The 14,768-nt window shown below is 40.3% G+C and overlaps 1 protein-coding gene and 1 long non-coding RNA gene across 3 annotated transcripts; one reads left to right on the top strand and one right to left on the bottom strand.

The window, feature by feature from the left end:
* Positions 1-5,018: 5,018 nt before the first annotated feature.
* LOC309692598 (leukocyte elastase inhibitor-like) lies at positions 5,019-10,485 on the top strand. 2 transcript variants are annotated; one of them, XM_082511252.1, is made up of 7 exons: positions 5,019-5,304; positions 5,597-5,785; positions 8,942-9,079; positions 9,163-9,280; positions 9,380-9,522; positions 9,629-9,796; positions 9,948-10,485. In XM_082511252.1, the coding sequence occupies exons 1-7, from the start codon at positions 5,170-5,172 to the stop codon at positions 10,353-10,355; spliced, it is 1,299 nt and encodes a 432-aa protein (XP_082367378.1). In that variant the 5' UTR covers positions 5,019-5,169; the 3' UTR covers positions 10,356-10,485. The 2 variants fall into 2 exon arrangements, with proteins under 2 accessions (XP_082367378.1, XP_082367379.1); XM_082511253.1 differs by lacking the exon at positions 5,019-5,304 and adding an exon at positions 5,311-5,414.
* A 175-nt stretch (positions 10,486-10,660) lies between these two features.
* On the bottom strand, positions 10,661-14,768 carry LOC309692602. The gene is made up of 4 exons (XR_014272375.1): positions 14,455-14,768; positions 14,169-14,255; positions 11,867-12,164; positions 10,661-11,250 (listed from the first exon to the last, which is right to left on the bottom strand). It is a non-coding gene; the product is annotated as an uncharacterized lncRNA (long non-coding RNA).

Here is a 14,768-nt window from a genome sequence, read left to right as displayed (position 1 = left end):
CCAGCTTTTGAATTGATAGTTAAACAATGCAGTGGAAGGAGAGTTACAAGAGAAATGGTAACATAACAGAGAGACTTGGAGTCTAACAGCTGTCATTAATCAGGGAGGTTTATCACAGAGGTGGGACCAAGTCATTGTTTTGCAAGTCTCAAGTAAGTCTCAAGTCTTTATCCTCAAGTCTCAAGTCAAGTCTCAAGTAATGTCAGGCAAGTCACAGTCGAGTCTCAAGTCACTGGTGTAAAAGTCCAAGTAAAGTCACAAGTCTGAAATTTTGAATTTCAAGTCCTTTCGAGTCTTTAAAAAAAAACGAAAAAAGAATGTTGCAGTTATGCTAAATGTAAATATTAGACCATGTAATTTTTAAATCTGTGTTTTTCTCAACACATGACAAAATAGTGAACTTAGAAAATATACACAAATTGTGAAATTGCACCTCTTTAAAATGCAGCTCAATTAAACCTAGCTCCAAGAATAATTTTCACCGACAGTTCTGAGATAAGCTGTATGTTATTCTTGGATGCGCTTGTAGGACCGGCTTTAAAATCGCATGACAAAAATATCATACACATTAAAAAAAACTGCATCACCAACGTAGCCTGGACAACATTTGCTAGTTAGATGAAGTCAGCTATCTCATCGTAGCATATTTATATGCATATTTATAATCATACGGTTCTTGGAGTGAGTGCACACACTCATGAAGTTTAGTAACTTCAGGTCACTGCAACAAGCCCAGGTACAGTTTACCGACGGATGGGTGCAGGACCTTGAAATGCACCGTGTAGAACGAAAGACCATCGTACATATCATAAGTTTACCAGTCTCACAAATCGTTGTCATAAACACACATTCATTAACCGTTTATTAATATAACCTTTGAGCTCAACTGTAATTAATTAGTAGTGGAAATAATTTCTGGTACGCGTTACAGAAATGTAGCAGTGACAATAATACTGTATGCTGTAATCGTACTGGGCAATTAGTGATACAAAACAACTGTTTTATCCTGTGAATAAAAGTATGTTTTTGTCAATGCACCATAATAACAGAAGCGAAACACAATATTGTGTCAGGACAATTCACTATTTATGCACAATAAATAAAGGAGCATAGCGCGACAATTTCTGTTCAGCGCCAGACTTGCTTGTAACCTATATCACCAATTATGTTATGAAAATGACGCATTAACTACTACAGCAGACTGACCTTTGTGGAAATGCTTGGAGCAGACTAACCTGTGAGCTGGAGTGTTCTGGGACGTTATATTTGGTCTTTGAATGGCTGCGATCCAGGCCATCCGTCGCCTCTTTGTTACTTCGGAAACATGGCTCGAACAATTTCTCTTCAACGACGTAATCCGATAACAACCGATTTCTCTACCTGTCGGCTTCCCGTGGCTGTCATGTGACCGGCTATTGCAGTTAATAATACAACGGCTTCTTGCCATTTTTTGTGTTTCTTTTTATCGCTGTATAACTGATTTCAATTAAAAGCCTGCGTGCGCTAGTACCTCTTGCCACGAGTTCCCAGAATCCTTTGTGGTTCTACCCCAGAATGACATCACATTTTCAATCTCTATATAATATGCATGTTACATTTTATATTTGGGGTGAAATATCAAGTCTTTTCAAGTAAACCGGTTCAAGTCCAATTCAAGTCCCAGGTCATTGGTGTAAAAGTCCAAGTCAAGTCACAAGTCTTACAACATTTTTTCAAGTCAAGTCTAAAGTCATAAAATTAATGACTCGAGTCTGACTCGAGTCCAAGTCATGTGACTCGAGTCCACACCTCTGGTTTATCATGTGTCTGTGGCTAACAAAGCTTTAGCATACAGTGAGCCTTTGTGTAAGTCACTGTACACAGTGAATCACACAGCCACACCTGTGTGACCTCTGCTCCATCCTACCTGCCTACGCGTACTGTTTATTAAAAATAATAATAATTAGCCATTGCAGGTGATACAAAAAGTTGTACTGTGACATAAAGACAAAAGTAAGAGCTTCATTTAGTTTCACTGGAGTCAATACAGTACACACAGACAGCTTTCAGAAAGGCACGTTTTTTGTGAGGTAAACTTCACATTTAACGCTTTGCAACTTCAAACCCCCTCTATCTGGAATCCTGAAAACCAAACTTAAATAAATATTTACACTAAAAAAGAGTGGTAGTTTTCACATCTGAGTAAGTAGTACTATGTACTTAATGAATCTTTACTTATATGCTGTATACCACATATTTGGACTGTAATTAGTGATTACAGGACGTTATTTAAATATAGTAAATGCAGTTAATGTACTGAATGTACCGTCCACTACTGAATCTGCACACCAGAGAAAGTAAAATAACCACATCATCAGCAAAGGTTACTAAAGGTCAATTACATTGGTAGTTGCCTCAAAGCACTTTATATTGCAAGGTAACGACCCTACAATAATACAGAGAAATCCCCAACAATCACACAAGCCCCTTTGATCAAGTACTTGCAACAGTGGGAGGGAAAAACTCCCATTTAACAGGAAGAAACCTGCGGCAGGACCAGGCTCAGAGGGTGCAGCCATCTGGTCTGACCAGTTGGGAGCGAGGGGAGGAAGATAGGACATTGGACACAATGTGTAGGAGAGCCAGCGATTCAAAATGCCTAATGATAGGGAGTGAAAAGAGGTGAATGAGCTTTGTCAAAATGACAAGTTTTAAGGCAAATCTTAAAAGTAGAGAAGGTGTCTGTCTTCTGAATCCAAACTGGGAGCTGGTTCCATAGAAGAGGGGCCTGAAAGCTGAAGATTCTTCCATCCATTCTGCATTTAAACATCCTAGGAGGTACCTACAAGTGCTCTGCTGTTTATCTTTTGTACAATGCTCAGTGACCGCCAGCTAACCTACTGCTTCTGCATAAAGAGAGACTGATATGTACAATATGTGTTCTGCACAGCCTCCCCTAGCACTGCACCCTAAACCACCTACCCTGTTTCTCCTCCCACAGCTGAGCTGAGCCAAGAACCACATCCCGTACCCACAAACTGGCTTTTTATTAACAGAGATTTCGCACGTTTGTACCGAAAAAAGAAACAAAGATAGAGGAAACAAACAGTCATGCATTAGCTTTGGAAAGCTGCTGGGTATAGGAGTTATTGTTCCTGTGTATTCACAGTACAATACAGAATTGACCACACTACCAAATTGTGCAAACTCAAAGTTAAGACACGTTAAAACATGATTCACTTTCCAGCAGACCAACCACACCCATTCTGGATAGATACCAATTAAAATACTCATTCAAAGGTCTACTTAATCCGCAGCTAGCTGTACCATGAACGTTTTCTTTAACATGTCTTTATTTATTTTTTATACCTACGATAAAGATAATGGCAATCCCACAAAAGTACTACTGATTCGTCACTTCTCTGGGAAATATTGTCACCATTCCCAGAAAGCCCCTCTGACATCAGGGTGTGAACAGGATAAAGGTTTAAAGTTCGTGGAGGTTGTTTAAACTCTTTTTCATTCTCAATGAAATGAGCATAATTAAGAAATATATTTAGATTTCTCCTTCTTCTTCTGGCCACAAGCAATTTAAAGCTATTTCATCATTCTACATGTCTTGATAGTAATATAACAGTAAAACAGGGAAACTTAACCTTTTACTTGTTGTCATTGAATATAATTTACAAGTACCCACACTTACTGGTTTAAGCTACAAATTTATACTTGTATTTCATTTTAATGTGCTTTCTATCTTACATTCCCACACATTTACACATTGATTAACACATCAAGAGTAACTCAAGGTTCAATATCTTTCCCAAGGATACTTTGGTACACAGACTGGAACAGCCACAGATTGGAGCATCAACCTCCAGATTAGTAAATGACTTGTTTTGGCTGTAGCATTATAGTTTGCCCTTATTTTATAAAATACTCTCTTGTGCTGCCAGTTCACCTAGTCCATATTTGTGATTAGTAACACCTTCCCTCTCACATGAATGTGCTCATAACTGGAATGGGTAAGCCTGACTTTATGACCACCAGCTCGTGATTGCTTAGCCTGAATGATGTAAGCGTACAAGTGAAAAAAGATAAGGAAAAGATATTGTGAAATATCCTGGATAGTGGTAAGAGCCATGGGTCCTACTCACATTCTTCCCATATTAGCTAGTTGAAATTAAGCTTCATTAAGCATGAATGTTTTTCCCCAATTGGGACAAAAGACTGGTTATTGCGTCCTGTCTGATTCCCAGTGTTTCTATGATGCAGATGGAGATTTTCAAGGATAATTCTGATACTAAAATATTGTGAAATAACATTGTATTCTCCACCAAGCTGAAAATCTACCTCGCAGTGTATATAAGACTAAACCAGGGGTGTCAGACTCTTTTTACATCGTTGGCCATATACAGCCCACTTTGATCTTAGTGGGCCAGACCAGTAAAAGTGTCCTTTCTGTTACTGTACAGAAGTTTATTTCCACATTTAATCCTGGCGATATCCTAATATAAGAAAAAGGTGCAATTAAATCTGTATGTTGTTTTGTACTTGACAGAGAAATGCTGCAGCACTAAATGAAAGAAATCTGCATGATTCGTTGGTTTTAAATTGTAAGAAATAAATGTGTAAAACTGCAGAAAAAGTTCTGGTAGCTCATTGTCCAGACTGCCCTGTGAGTTTTTTCTTCTTTTACCTATAGTTGCAATAATCACGCAGTAATTTCTATAATAGAAAGAAAAACAGAAACTTCGTCCAATGGGCCTGATTGGAGTGTTTGTTTGCCTGATTCTGGTTTAGACTATAGTTTGAAGACATTACACAGATTTACATTAAAAAAAGTGAACTCTGCTTTGTCAGCCAGAGTTACGCTAGTTGCCACTCAGGTAGATCGGTGGGGTTTTGTCTTGGTAAGCTCACCACGTAATCTTTGAACAGTATAAAAAAACCCCATATATTAAATAAACACACGTGAAAAACGTGGATGGGAGTTTTGTGTGGTGCCGACAGCACAGTGTGGTGTTCTACAGGTTGTACAAACACGTCCACAGCTCTGTCCAACTGCATTTTTGTTTCTTCCTCAGTATAATACCGTGTTTTGTCACCGTCAGTGACTTATCGCCCATTCACGCGTTCCACCCACCCACACTGAAGCCTGTCCTGTCACACCACGCTGTGCGCTCTGTATAAATGAGCAGCGGTCAGCCTGCGGATCCCCTCACCGTTTCTAGGATATTTTGGGGACATTTTGCCTTCCTTTACGTTTTGCTTTCACTTTCCCTGTTTTTGTGCGAGCAAACCGTACTTCAGCCGCAGGAACATCCGGTAATGTAAAAACAACTTCTGCTTTCGTAACAACGCACATCGAGCGACGAGCTGTATTTGAGATGCGTATTTACGCCTGCTAAAGTTGACGTGTGACGGTTTAAATCCCGGTAACTTGCCTTATACTTTTATCCCGCGTTTTACATTCAGCTGCTTTTTGAATTTGCTCTATGTTTCTGTAGTGACGGTTTAGGGTGTTTAAAATGTAAAGGTTCATATGCATTGCGGATTGTGTTACATGACAAAATGCGTATAGTGCATTATTTATTTTTAGTTTTGTTGCACTTTACAGGAAAACCGTACGTCGTCAGCCATGTCCGCCGTCAGCAGCTCAAACACAGTCTTTGCCTTGGAGCTGTTCCGCACTCTGAGCCAGGCAAACTCTGCCGGGAACATCTTTATCTCTCCTCTGAGCATCAGCTCAGCCCTGGCCATGGTCTACCTGGGAGCTAAAGGAGACACTGCAGCTCAGATGGCTCAGGTCAGCTCACTGTCACTTGTTCCCTGCTCTGCATTTTTGCACAACTTTTAGTAGTCCTAAATAAAGTAGTGATACATTATGAGAGTTTAAAATATATATATATATATATATATATATATATATATATATATATATATATATATATATATATAGCTTGTGACTTTTGCACTTAGTCTATCAGTATTGGCCCAAATACCCGCCTAACCATAAACTGAAAGGTGTGTCCTGGGAGAGGCACTGAAACAGCATCTGGACTTTGACCTCAATAAACGCCTCTCAACAAGATATCTATTGTTTGCTTAAAAAACAGAACACTGTAAAAGAAAAACTAGCAGGTGAACATTAATTTCAGTTTAAAAAAACAGTTTGGTTTTGACAGCTTTAATCCATAGTTATAAATCCTCGCTTGTCCTTTACATAGAATAATGACTTTTATACTGGGAGAGTTTCATCTAATACAGTTTAATCTCCAGTGTGACAGGCAGCAGGCTAATGAATGAATGATATTAGTATCAGTTTCACAATTTGGATTAGAAACCTCAATTTAAAAAAAAACTGCAAAGAAGATGATTAACTTCCAGATAAGACTAATGTGTGTAACAACAGCACAAACAAATCATGGGTTATTTTTAGAGACTCTTTCTGCATTGAAGTACTCCCCGAATAGAATGGAGTACATGGATACAAATCTTGAAAGATTGATGTACATATTTGTGTACGTCAATCACCAAGGGCCATTAGCGTGCTGCCTGCTGTAACCCATAATTTCCTTTGGGATTAATAAAGTATTCTGATTCTGATGTCGCATTAAAATAGATAGAAGCTTCAAAAGTGCCTTACTCAGTGGTTAACCCTCTCAAGGCAGGCGTTGCAGATTTGCAACAGTTAAAAGCTAACAATCTGATTACCCCACATACATATTTTATGAGGGTTTTTTTTACTCAGAAATACCACTGCAGGTATTCTTTTGTGCATTAGCAACAAAAACTTAATTTGAGCCTGAGAGGGTAAAATGGGTCAGTGTTTTTTGTTTATCTGTGTTTTTATTTATTTATTTATTTGGCCATAACTGTGGAATGAGAGCAGATCTGCATAAGTTGTGGTTGTGGTACTTCACCATCTAGCTAGCAATACTGGAAAGGAGCAAGCATAAAGGGAGTGATGTTTTTTGAGTGGCAGGTAGTCTTAAAGGCAAGGTTTCTATCAGCTCAATAAATATCAGCAAGCACACAAACTGTTTGTGTGGAGTTTGTCTCACAGTGTGTTGTTACCTAAAGGTCCAGCTGCTGAATTTCACAGAGGGAGAACAGAAAGAGAGCTAGCTGTTTTGTTTTGATGATATTGTGCTGCTAATCAAACTGAGGTAGACGACCTGTGTTATTTAAAGACTACATTACAATGCTCTGCAGTTTAGTGCAGGATAAACAGGTTAGATTGCAGTACAGCATTAACTGAATTCCTCCTTCATTCCAGTTTTTTACTGTCTAGTATAAAGACAACATAAACAGTGTACTGCCAGTGTAGAGGATGGAAGTCAGCCAGCACAACTTCTGCTGACATGTTGTTGAATTTGGTTGTGTAAATCCACAACGAGCAGTAAACCTCAGAGCAACAGGAGCCCAGATCAGCTGATCACAGCTCGTACATTAAGAAAATCTAAAACTCACAATAGAAATTATTGCGAGTTGAGATTCTTTCCCCCACGCTGAGCTAATGTGACCGATTTTAGGGTTCCCTCATCTTTCTGTATCCCAGTTTTCTCATTCTTCTTTCAAAAGTCTTGTTTCTGTTTTTATTTTGGTTAAATAAAATGTTTTTTCAAGGTGCACCATGTGAACATTAATTTTTATCACTTGGTTGAAGGCTGAGCGCAGGGTGTCCTTCCAAGACTGCTCCGGCAGAAACTCTTCCAGGAGTGAATAACTCAAGCCGGCAGCGCCACACGACCCCGCATCACCACTTAGCGCAGCACAGACGCTGCAGGTTATTATACCCCGGCCAATCTGTCCCCAGAATTAAGGGATGTGTCAGCTGTGGGTTAACTCCAGCCTTTACTCTATGTGTTTTGCCCTTGTATTTAATTTGCAGCTGCACTATGGGATGTTCATGTATGTCCCCATGCACACAGCTAAGCTCCACCCACTCTGCCTCCAACAATTCCCTGGTTCGAATCAGTGTTTGGTGAACCAGGGTCTGCGTGCAGCCCATGTCCACCAAGGCCTGGTGTATACCCCCTTGACACCTTACTGGTACGCTGTATACCCCTCTCAGATCAAGGAGAGGGTGTGTAGCCACCAGGACCTGTGGAGAAAAAGCAGAGGCAAGCAGGTTAATGCCTCTCGCAGCTCCGTGGCGGTGGGCCATGGTGGTGAAGAACTCCTCCAGCCAATGGGACGCTTCCGCTGTGGCCCAAAAGACCTCCAGGAAGGCATGGGGGCCATCTCCCTTTCCCGTATGGTAGTGGGACACAGCTGGGAGCGGCAGATGTGTCGGCAAATAGCCAGCCCGAGCGACCTGATGCTCGACTACATTCAGATGCTCGACTGGTCCTACAGCTGTTCCAACTGGCGGTGAAACACTGAAGCATTCTCCCGCTGCATAGCTGCAAGCTAGGCCATTTCCCGGGCCTGCCCCGGCAAAGGTGTTGAACGTTTATAGGTGTTTTTTTGACATGGGTTTTTTTTTTACCTACTTCGTTCACGCAGCTTTTCAGATGCCTTCTCCTTTCAGCACTCCACATGGCTTCCTACTCCGGTCCCAGCAACATCCTTAAAAGGAGAGACATGATTTGATGATGGTCAGGTGTGTGAGTCAGCCTCTCCTGACACCACATCCTGAACCCACTGCTCCACCCCTCCCCTGCAGCTAAACCACAAAAATTTAGCTGCAATAAGAATTTTTGGAAACTGGGACAGTGGTCAAGCACATGAATAATAAAGTCTAGCATAACACATCATAATAGCCTCCTATAGACATGAAAAATAAATATTAAATATATTAACAGCATATAACAGTTTCACAATAAGGCTTATTATTAAACCTGATGCTGAAAGAATAAAGTTGTCCAGTTTCTACCTTTGGACCATAAATTGTTACATTAGGGTCGCTCAGGCTCAGTGTCACATCCTTTCAGTCTTTGTCTTCAATGCCACACAGGCCCTCTCATTCAGCTCAGGTGAAGGCGTCCATGCAGACTTCCAGAAACTGAACGCTGACATCAACTCACCATCTGCATCCTACATCCTGAAACTAGCCAACCGTCTTTATGGAGAAAACACTGCCCACTTCCTCCCAGTGAGTGTCCACATCAATGATTCTCTTCATAAAGTTCTTCATTACAAAGACTGGATTAATAAACAGATGTCTGCTCTCTGCAGGACTTCCTTGACGTCACACAGAAGTACTACCAGGCAGACCTGAAGACTGTGGACTTCATCGGAGCTCCAGAGGCGTGCAGAGCAGAGATCAACAGCTGGGTCGAGCAGCAGACAGAAAGTGAGAATGTGCATCTTCCACAGCCTGAACAGCAGGGAATCATTTTAGCATCCTCTGTGGATTATAATGAAATATTGTTGTTTCTGTATTTCCTTTCAGATAAGATAAAAGACCTTCTGAAGCCAGGAACAGTACGCTCAAATACCAGACTGGCTCTGGTCAATGCTATCTACTTCAAGGGCAACTGGAGGAACCCATTTGATGAGGCAAACACCAAAGAGATGCCCTTTAAAGTCAAACAGGTAAAAATTAAATGTAATCCTGTTTTAAGTATGGGGACATACAGTTTAAACAGAGAAAGCAATTTAACTCAAGTAAGATGGATTTCTTGTGTTTGCTGTTTGTCAGAATGAGACCGTACCAGTCCAGATGATGTACCAGATGAAGAAGCTTCCCTACAACTACATTCATGACCATGGTCTGCAGATCCTGGAGTTGCCCTACGTGAATGAGGAGCTCAGCATGTTTGTTCTTCTGCCTGCAGAGTCCTCAGACGGCTCAGACCCTCTGCTGAAGGTAAAGAACTTAGTAATAAATACCTATAAAGAAAAGTCAGCGTTTTGCTTTATTATCAAAGTTTTATGACTATAGAGTAGCTCTCAGGTGATGTTTACAATGTTAAAATTAAACAACAAAGATGCCATAAAATGTATTAACTGTGTTCCAGCTGGAGAAGGAGCTAACACAGGAGAGGCTGAATGAATGGACCGACAGGAAAAACATGGATGTTGATTCAGAAGTTGTCGTTCACCTACCAAAGTTCAAGCTGGAGGAAGACTACGAGCTGAATGATCCTCTGGCTAAACTGGGTATGAAGAACGTGTTCTGTGCAGGAAGCGCTGACCTGTCTGGCATGAACGGTGAAGGGGGGCTCTTCCTGTCTACGGTGGCCCACAAGGCCTTTGTGGAGGTGAACGAGGAGGGCACAGAGGCCGCTGCAGCCACAGCTGGAATGGTAGCATTCTGCATGTTGAGGGAGGAACACTTCAGAGCAGATCACCCCTTCCTCTTCTTCATCAGACACAATAAGACCAAGTCCATCCTGTTCTTTGGCAGATTCTCATCTCCTCAGTAGAGGAAAAGGATGGTTCAAATTAAAATAAAACATCTTAAAAACAGTATAAATGAAGCCTTTATTTTGTGATGTTGACTTAATTAAGAAATTGTATTTTTGCTTTATTCGTGAATAAAGTTTGATTATTTTACATTAAGTCATTCTTAATTACGTTGGGTTTTTGTTGGGGGGGGGGGGGGGGGGGTTAATATTGGAAACAGTGGCTGTAGAAATGAATGTAGAAATTAAGGCTTTTAATCGGTCCAGTCTTTTATTAGTTTATTTTGAACAGAATGGTATTGTGGCACAGATTGCATCGACACAGCTTCTCAGTTGCACACAGTTCTTTATTTATAAAAACACTGATGCACTCTGCTTCTCAAACAAGTCACAAGTCCGGCTCTTGTTTTACTTTTTTTACTACAAGAATACTATATAATACACTAAAGATCAGTATGGGATTAAAACTACTTGTAAAGTGAACAGAATTGTCTGTGTTGTCCCTTAGACCAGAAAACCTTTTTCATATTTTTGTTGCTCACAGCATTTCTGCTGAAAATCATAAACCTTATGATTTTCTAGTCACCCATTTTTGTCCCTAAAAGCCCATTTGTTTTTGCTGAGTGTCCATCATTGAGTGGCTCTTTAGCTAAAAGGTGTGGACCGTGTCAGGTCCTGGTGTTTTTAGCTCTTTATGCCTCAGACTCCTTGTTGAAGTCTCGATATGTGATATAGATTAGTTTTGTTCAGCTATTAAAACCATTAGCCATTTGATGCTGGTGTAGTGTGATGCTTCTTTCTAACAGACATCTCTCCAGTTTTGCTCAGTCTCAGCTTCGGGAGGGCCTCCCCTTGTGCCATTGCTCCCTCGTAGCTGGGAATTCATCCTTGACAAGTCTTTGAAAAACATTATTCTCTAAAAAAAAAAGAAGAAATAAAGGTCATAAAAACTTTATTTATCCCAAATGGAAATGTAATGTCTGACATAGCTCATCTGCTATTTTCATGAAAAATAAAATGCGTGATGGCTGTGGGTGTGAATGGTTTTAGAGAGAGAGGAGTCTTCCAGTACTGATTTTCTTTGTTTGATTAAGTTGCTGCAAAGTGGCTGATCAGAGTTATTAAGGATGGCTCTTTAGTGTGCATATTCTATTGTTCTAGACCAGCAGCCAGAGTTCTGACTCTTTTTTTATTATTAGATTATAAAGCCTCACTTATGGACATATTGCACTTCTTTTTTTTAACCCAAGACCTGACTGAGCTAAGGCCATAGCCAACTAACTCTTAATAACAAGCTGCCAACAAGCCAACTCCCTCTGGCCTTTTGGATCTTGGTTTCAAACCTTCCATCACATATAAAGCAGTCATTGCGCTTTGTATTCTGAATCTTATAGCAAAGTATCTCCAGGGCTCAAGACTAATGGGATAATGTTGCAGTGACATATAAGGTTTATTGGTTTCTGAGGCTGGTAGTGGCAATCTTATCTCAAGACCTCACAGTAGAGCACTTCACTTCCAGACTGCAGGCTTACTTGTGGTTCCTACAGTAGCGGTTTTTGATACGGGCGACACGGGCGGTTGCTCGGGGCGGCATCGTGGTGGGGGGCGGCATCACGGGCATCGGCAAAAAAAAAAAAAAAGAATGCTCGTACTCATGCTGCCCCGACGTCAGCCAGCGCATATTGGGAATGGCATAGCCACCGATCGGTTTTCTATCGCCCATTTCCTGGGAGTAAGGGAGCCCTTCGTCTGCGAGGTGCGCCTGCTGCTTGCGGCGCAGAGAGGAGAGGGCGGGGCGGCGGGGGATTCTCTGACCGGCTGGAGCAGCATCTAAAAACCAACTCGCAAAATAAAACAAAATAAAAACAAACCAACAAACACGAAAACAGCAGACATTATGATACAGACTTAGAAAGTGAGCGCGAGAGCCCTCGGTCAAAGTAAACTTTATTGTCATCTCCGCTACATACAGAGCAATATATAGAGAGACGAGACGACGAGGCTCCAGTTACAGCAGTGCAAGTAAACAAACAATATATATAATAAGAGTAAGAAAATAAATATACACTTTAGGACTCGGGGTAAAGGGATCAATAACAATTTAAAATTTACAGTTTGATGATTTAAAGTCTCACACACAACCCGTCAAAAGGGGAGGGGGCCCTGCTGCTTCCAAATAGAGCGTATTTCATTTATAATGTTGTAAATCCAAGCCCATGATTTGAATCCTGGGTTGTGTGAAATTTCAGAAATGCACCCTAGACAAAGTGAATCTGTGAACTAAGGTTTAGGTGTGTTAGGACATGTTGTGGTGATCCATGGATTGAGGGATGGGTGTTCATACTGGAGTACAAAATTAAAACCAATGGAAGATGGACAAGAAAAGTTCAAAGCCATCAGGTGCTCAGTTTAGAAAAAAGAGAAAAGAAGAGGAAGAGAAACGAGCAAAAGATACAGCAGAGGCGGAGCCAGACATTTGAAACACCCGGGGCTTAGCCCAAAGAGTAGTATGCATGTGGGATTTTTTTTTTTTTTTTTTTTTTGGGGGGGGGGGGGGGGGGGGGGGTGTAGAAATGACTGAAAGATTAATAGGCTCTGTTCAAAAAAGAATGACTTCATATAGGGAAAAATATATATCACATGTGCAGGACACCTTAAACTAGTTTTTTAATTAAGCAGCAAGGCAGAACAAGGTCAGGGCTGCATCAAGACACGAGGACTAAACCCCAATTCAACCAGACCCAGAACTGATCCAGAATTAAAAACAGGACTACAACAGTTCAAAATCAGGACTACTGAGGACTTAACCAAGACAGAACCAGAATCAGAACTAGATGATAGCACTAAAAATCTTCATAGACCTGCACTACACTTATTTTTTTAATTCTACCAAAGTCCACTATTTAGATTGAGAAAAGTTTATATAATTATTCAGCCTTGTTGTGCAAACAAGCCTGCAGAACTTAATAAATACAGAATTTGAAAAATAACAAACCTAAAAAGAAACACTAGGTACGAGATACATGAGGACCTATGATACGGTGATACTTTTGGTAAACAACCATTTGACTAACATGTGTGTCTCACCTGCTCTTGTTCATCTGTTCTGTCCTCGTTCTCCTCTCTCTCCCTCTTTGTGCTGACAATCATCAAATATACAGTTGAAACCAGATATTTACTCTTCAGATAAAAACACTTTTTTAATTGTAACATCAAATCAGACTAAATGTTTATTTTTTTTAGATTGATAAATATAAAAACATATTTGTTAACTTTAAGAGTAAAGAGAGAAACTATCTGTATTTCTTAATTGCAAATGGCACCAAATTGTATTCAAACTTGAGCCACACTTATGGAGCTCCACAGTTCTGTTCCTGGTGTTTTGGTTGATATCTCTTGATTTTCCCATGTCACAGAAACAGGCTTTGTGTTTTGCCTTATATGCATCCACAGCTGTGCCAGCAATTTACTCACATGGACTCTACTAACCTATCAGAAGCTTCTTCAGCTCAGAATGGAATCGTCTGGAGTTTTCTTATTAATTAACAATAAATTTAGTGTACATGTACTCCTAAATTTGATGAAAGTGATAAAAATAGCTCTGTCTCTCTTTATTCTGAAATTTAACTAATTCAAAATATATTTCAATATTTATCTAAAACAAAAATTTACTCTAAATTGATGTTGTACAGTAAAAATGTTTTATGTTTTCTCCCTAAAGTGTAAATATCTGGTTACAAATGTGAATATCCTGCTGTGTACTGAAATCCCTCTTGTTTTGCATAGAAATATACTGAACAACATACAAAGCATAATATATAAAATAACATTTACCTGAGTTTTTCTTTGAAAGAACCCTCTAATGTCCATTCTTATGTTTCAGTACATAACTGAAACCGATTTAGTCGGGGAGGGTAAGAACTGAAAATATGAAATAAACACACGTAAGCTAAGACTCTAAAAAAAATAGCATTTGTTCGGCTTTTCATTTTGCCATTTGTTGATTCACTTGAAGAGCAAGTAACGTAATATTGGTCAAGTGATCAGTTTCATATCAATCTTTCGTGATGCACCGTCATATTTACATTATTTGTACAGTACGAATGATTTGCTTTGGTACCTGGTCAAACTTAAGCTCTCCTTAGTATGGCTGGCTCCGTCTCTCCAACAGCGCACTCACGGGCAGCAGCTGCCCCGCCTCCTCGCTCAGTCGCTTAGTGCCTGAGCTTGGATCATACCAATATCAGGGGGGGATTCACGCACAGTCGTAAATTCCCACAGTGTGCACTATGTGCTTCGAATATTGTGTGTACTTTTTGTTTTATACAGTTGTCAGCCAGGCATCTAACTATGAAAAAATTACACTCCAAAATACCCCGGGCTTCTGACAAAACAACCCGGGCTTAAGCCCCGTAAGCCACCCCCACGCTCCGC

The sequence above is a fragment of the Aulonocara stuartgranti genome, assembly GCF_965226115.1.
Source record: "Aulonocara stuartgranti genome assembly, chromosome: 17".
In the NCBI taxonomy this organism is placed as follows: Eukaryota; Metazoa; Chordata; class Actinopteri; order Cichliformes; family Cichlidae; genus Aulonocara; species Aulonocara stuartgranti.
The sequence above is the reverse complement of the archived record's forward strand: the minus strand, read 5'-3'. Positions and strand labels throughout refer to the sequence as shown.

Coding starts and splice junctions, on each gene's coding strand:
- LOC309692598 (XM_082511252.1), top strand. CDS start 5,170: ATGAGCAGCGGTCAGCCTGCGGATCCCCTCACCGTTTCTAGGATATTT. Junction 5,305..5,596: donor TTCAGCCGCAGGAACATCCG/GTAATGTAAAAA, acceptor TGCACTTTACAG/GAAAACCGTACGTCGTCAGC. Junction 9,281..9,379: donor GGTCGAGCAGCAGACAGAAA/GTGAGAATGTGC, acceptor ATTTCCTTTCAG/ATAAGATAAAAGACCTTCTG.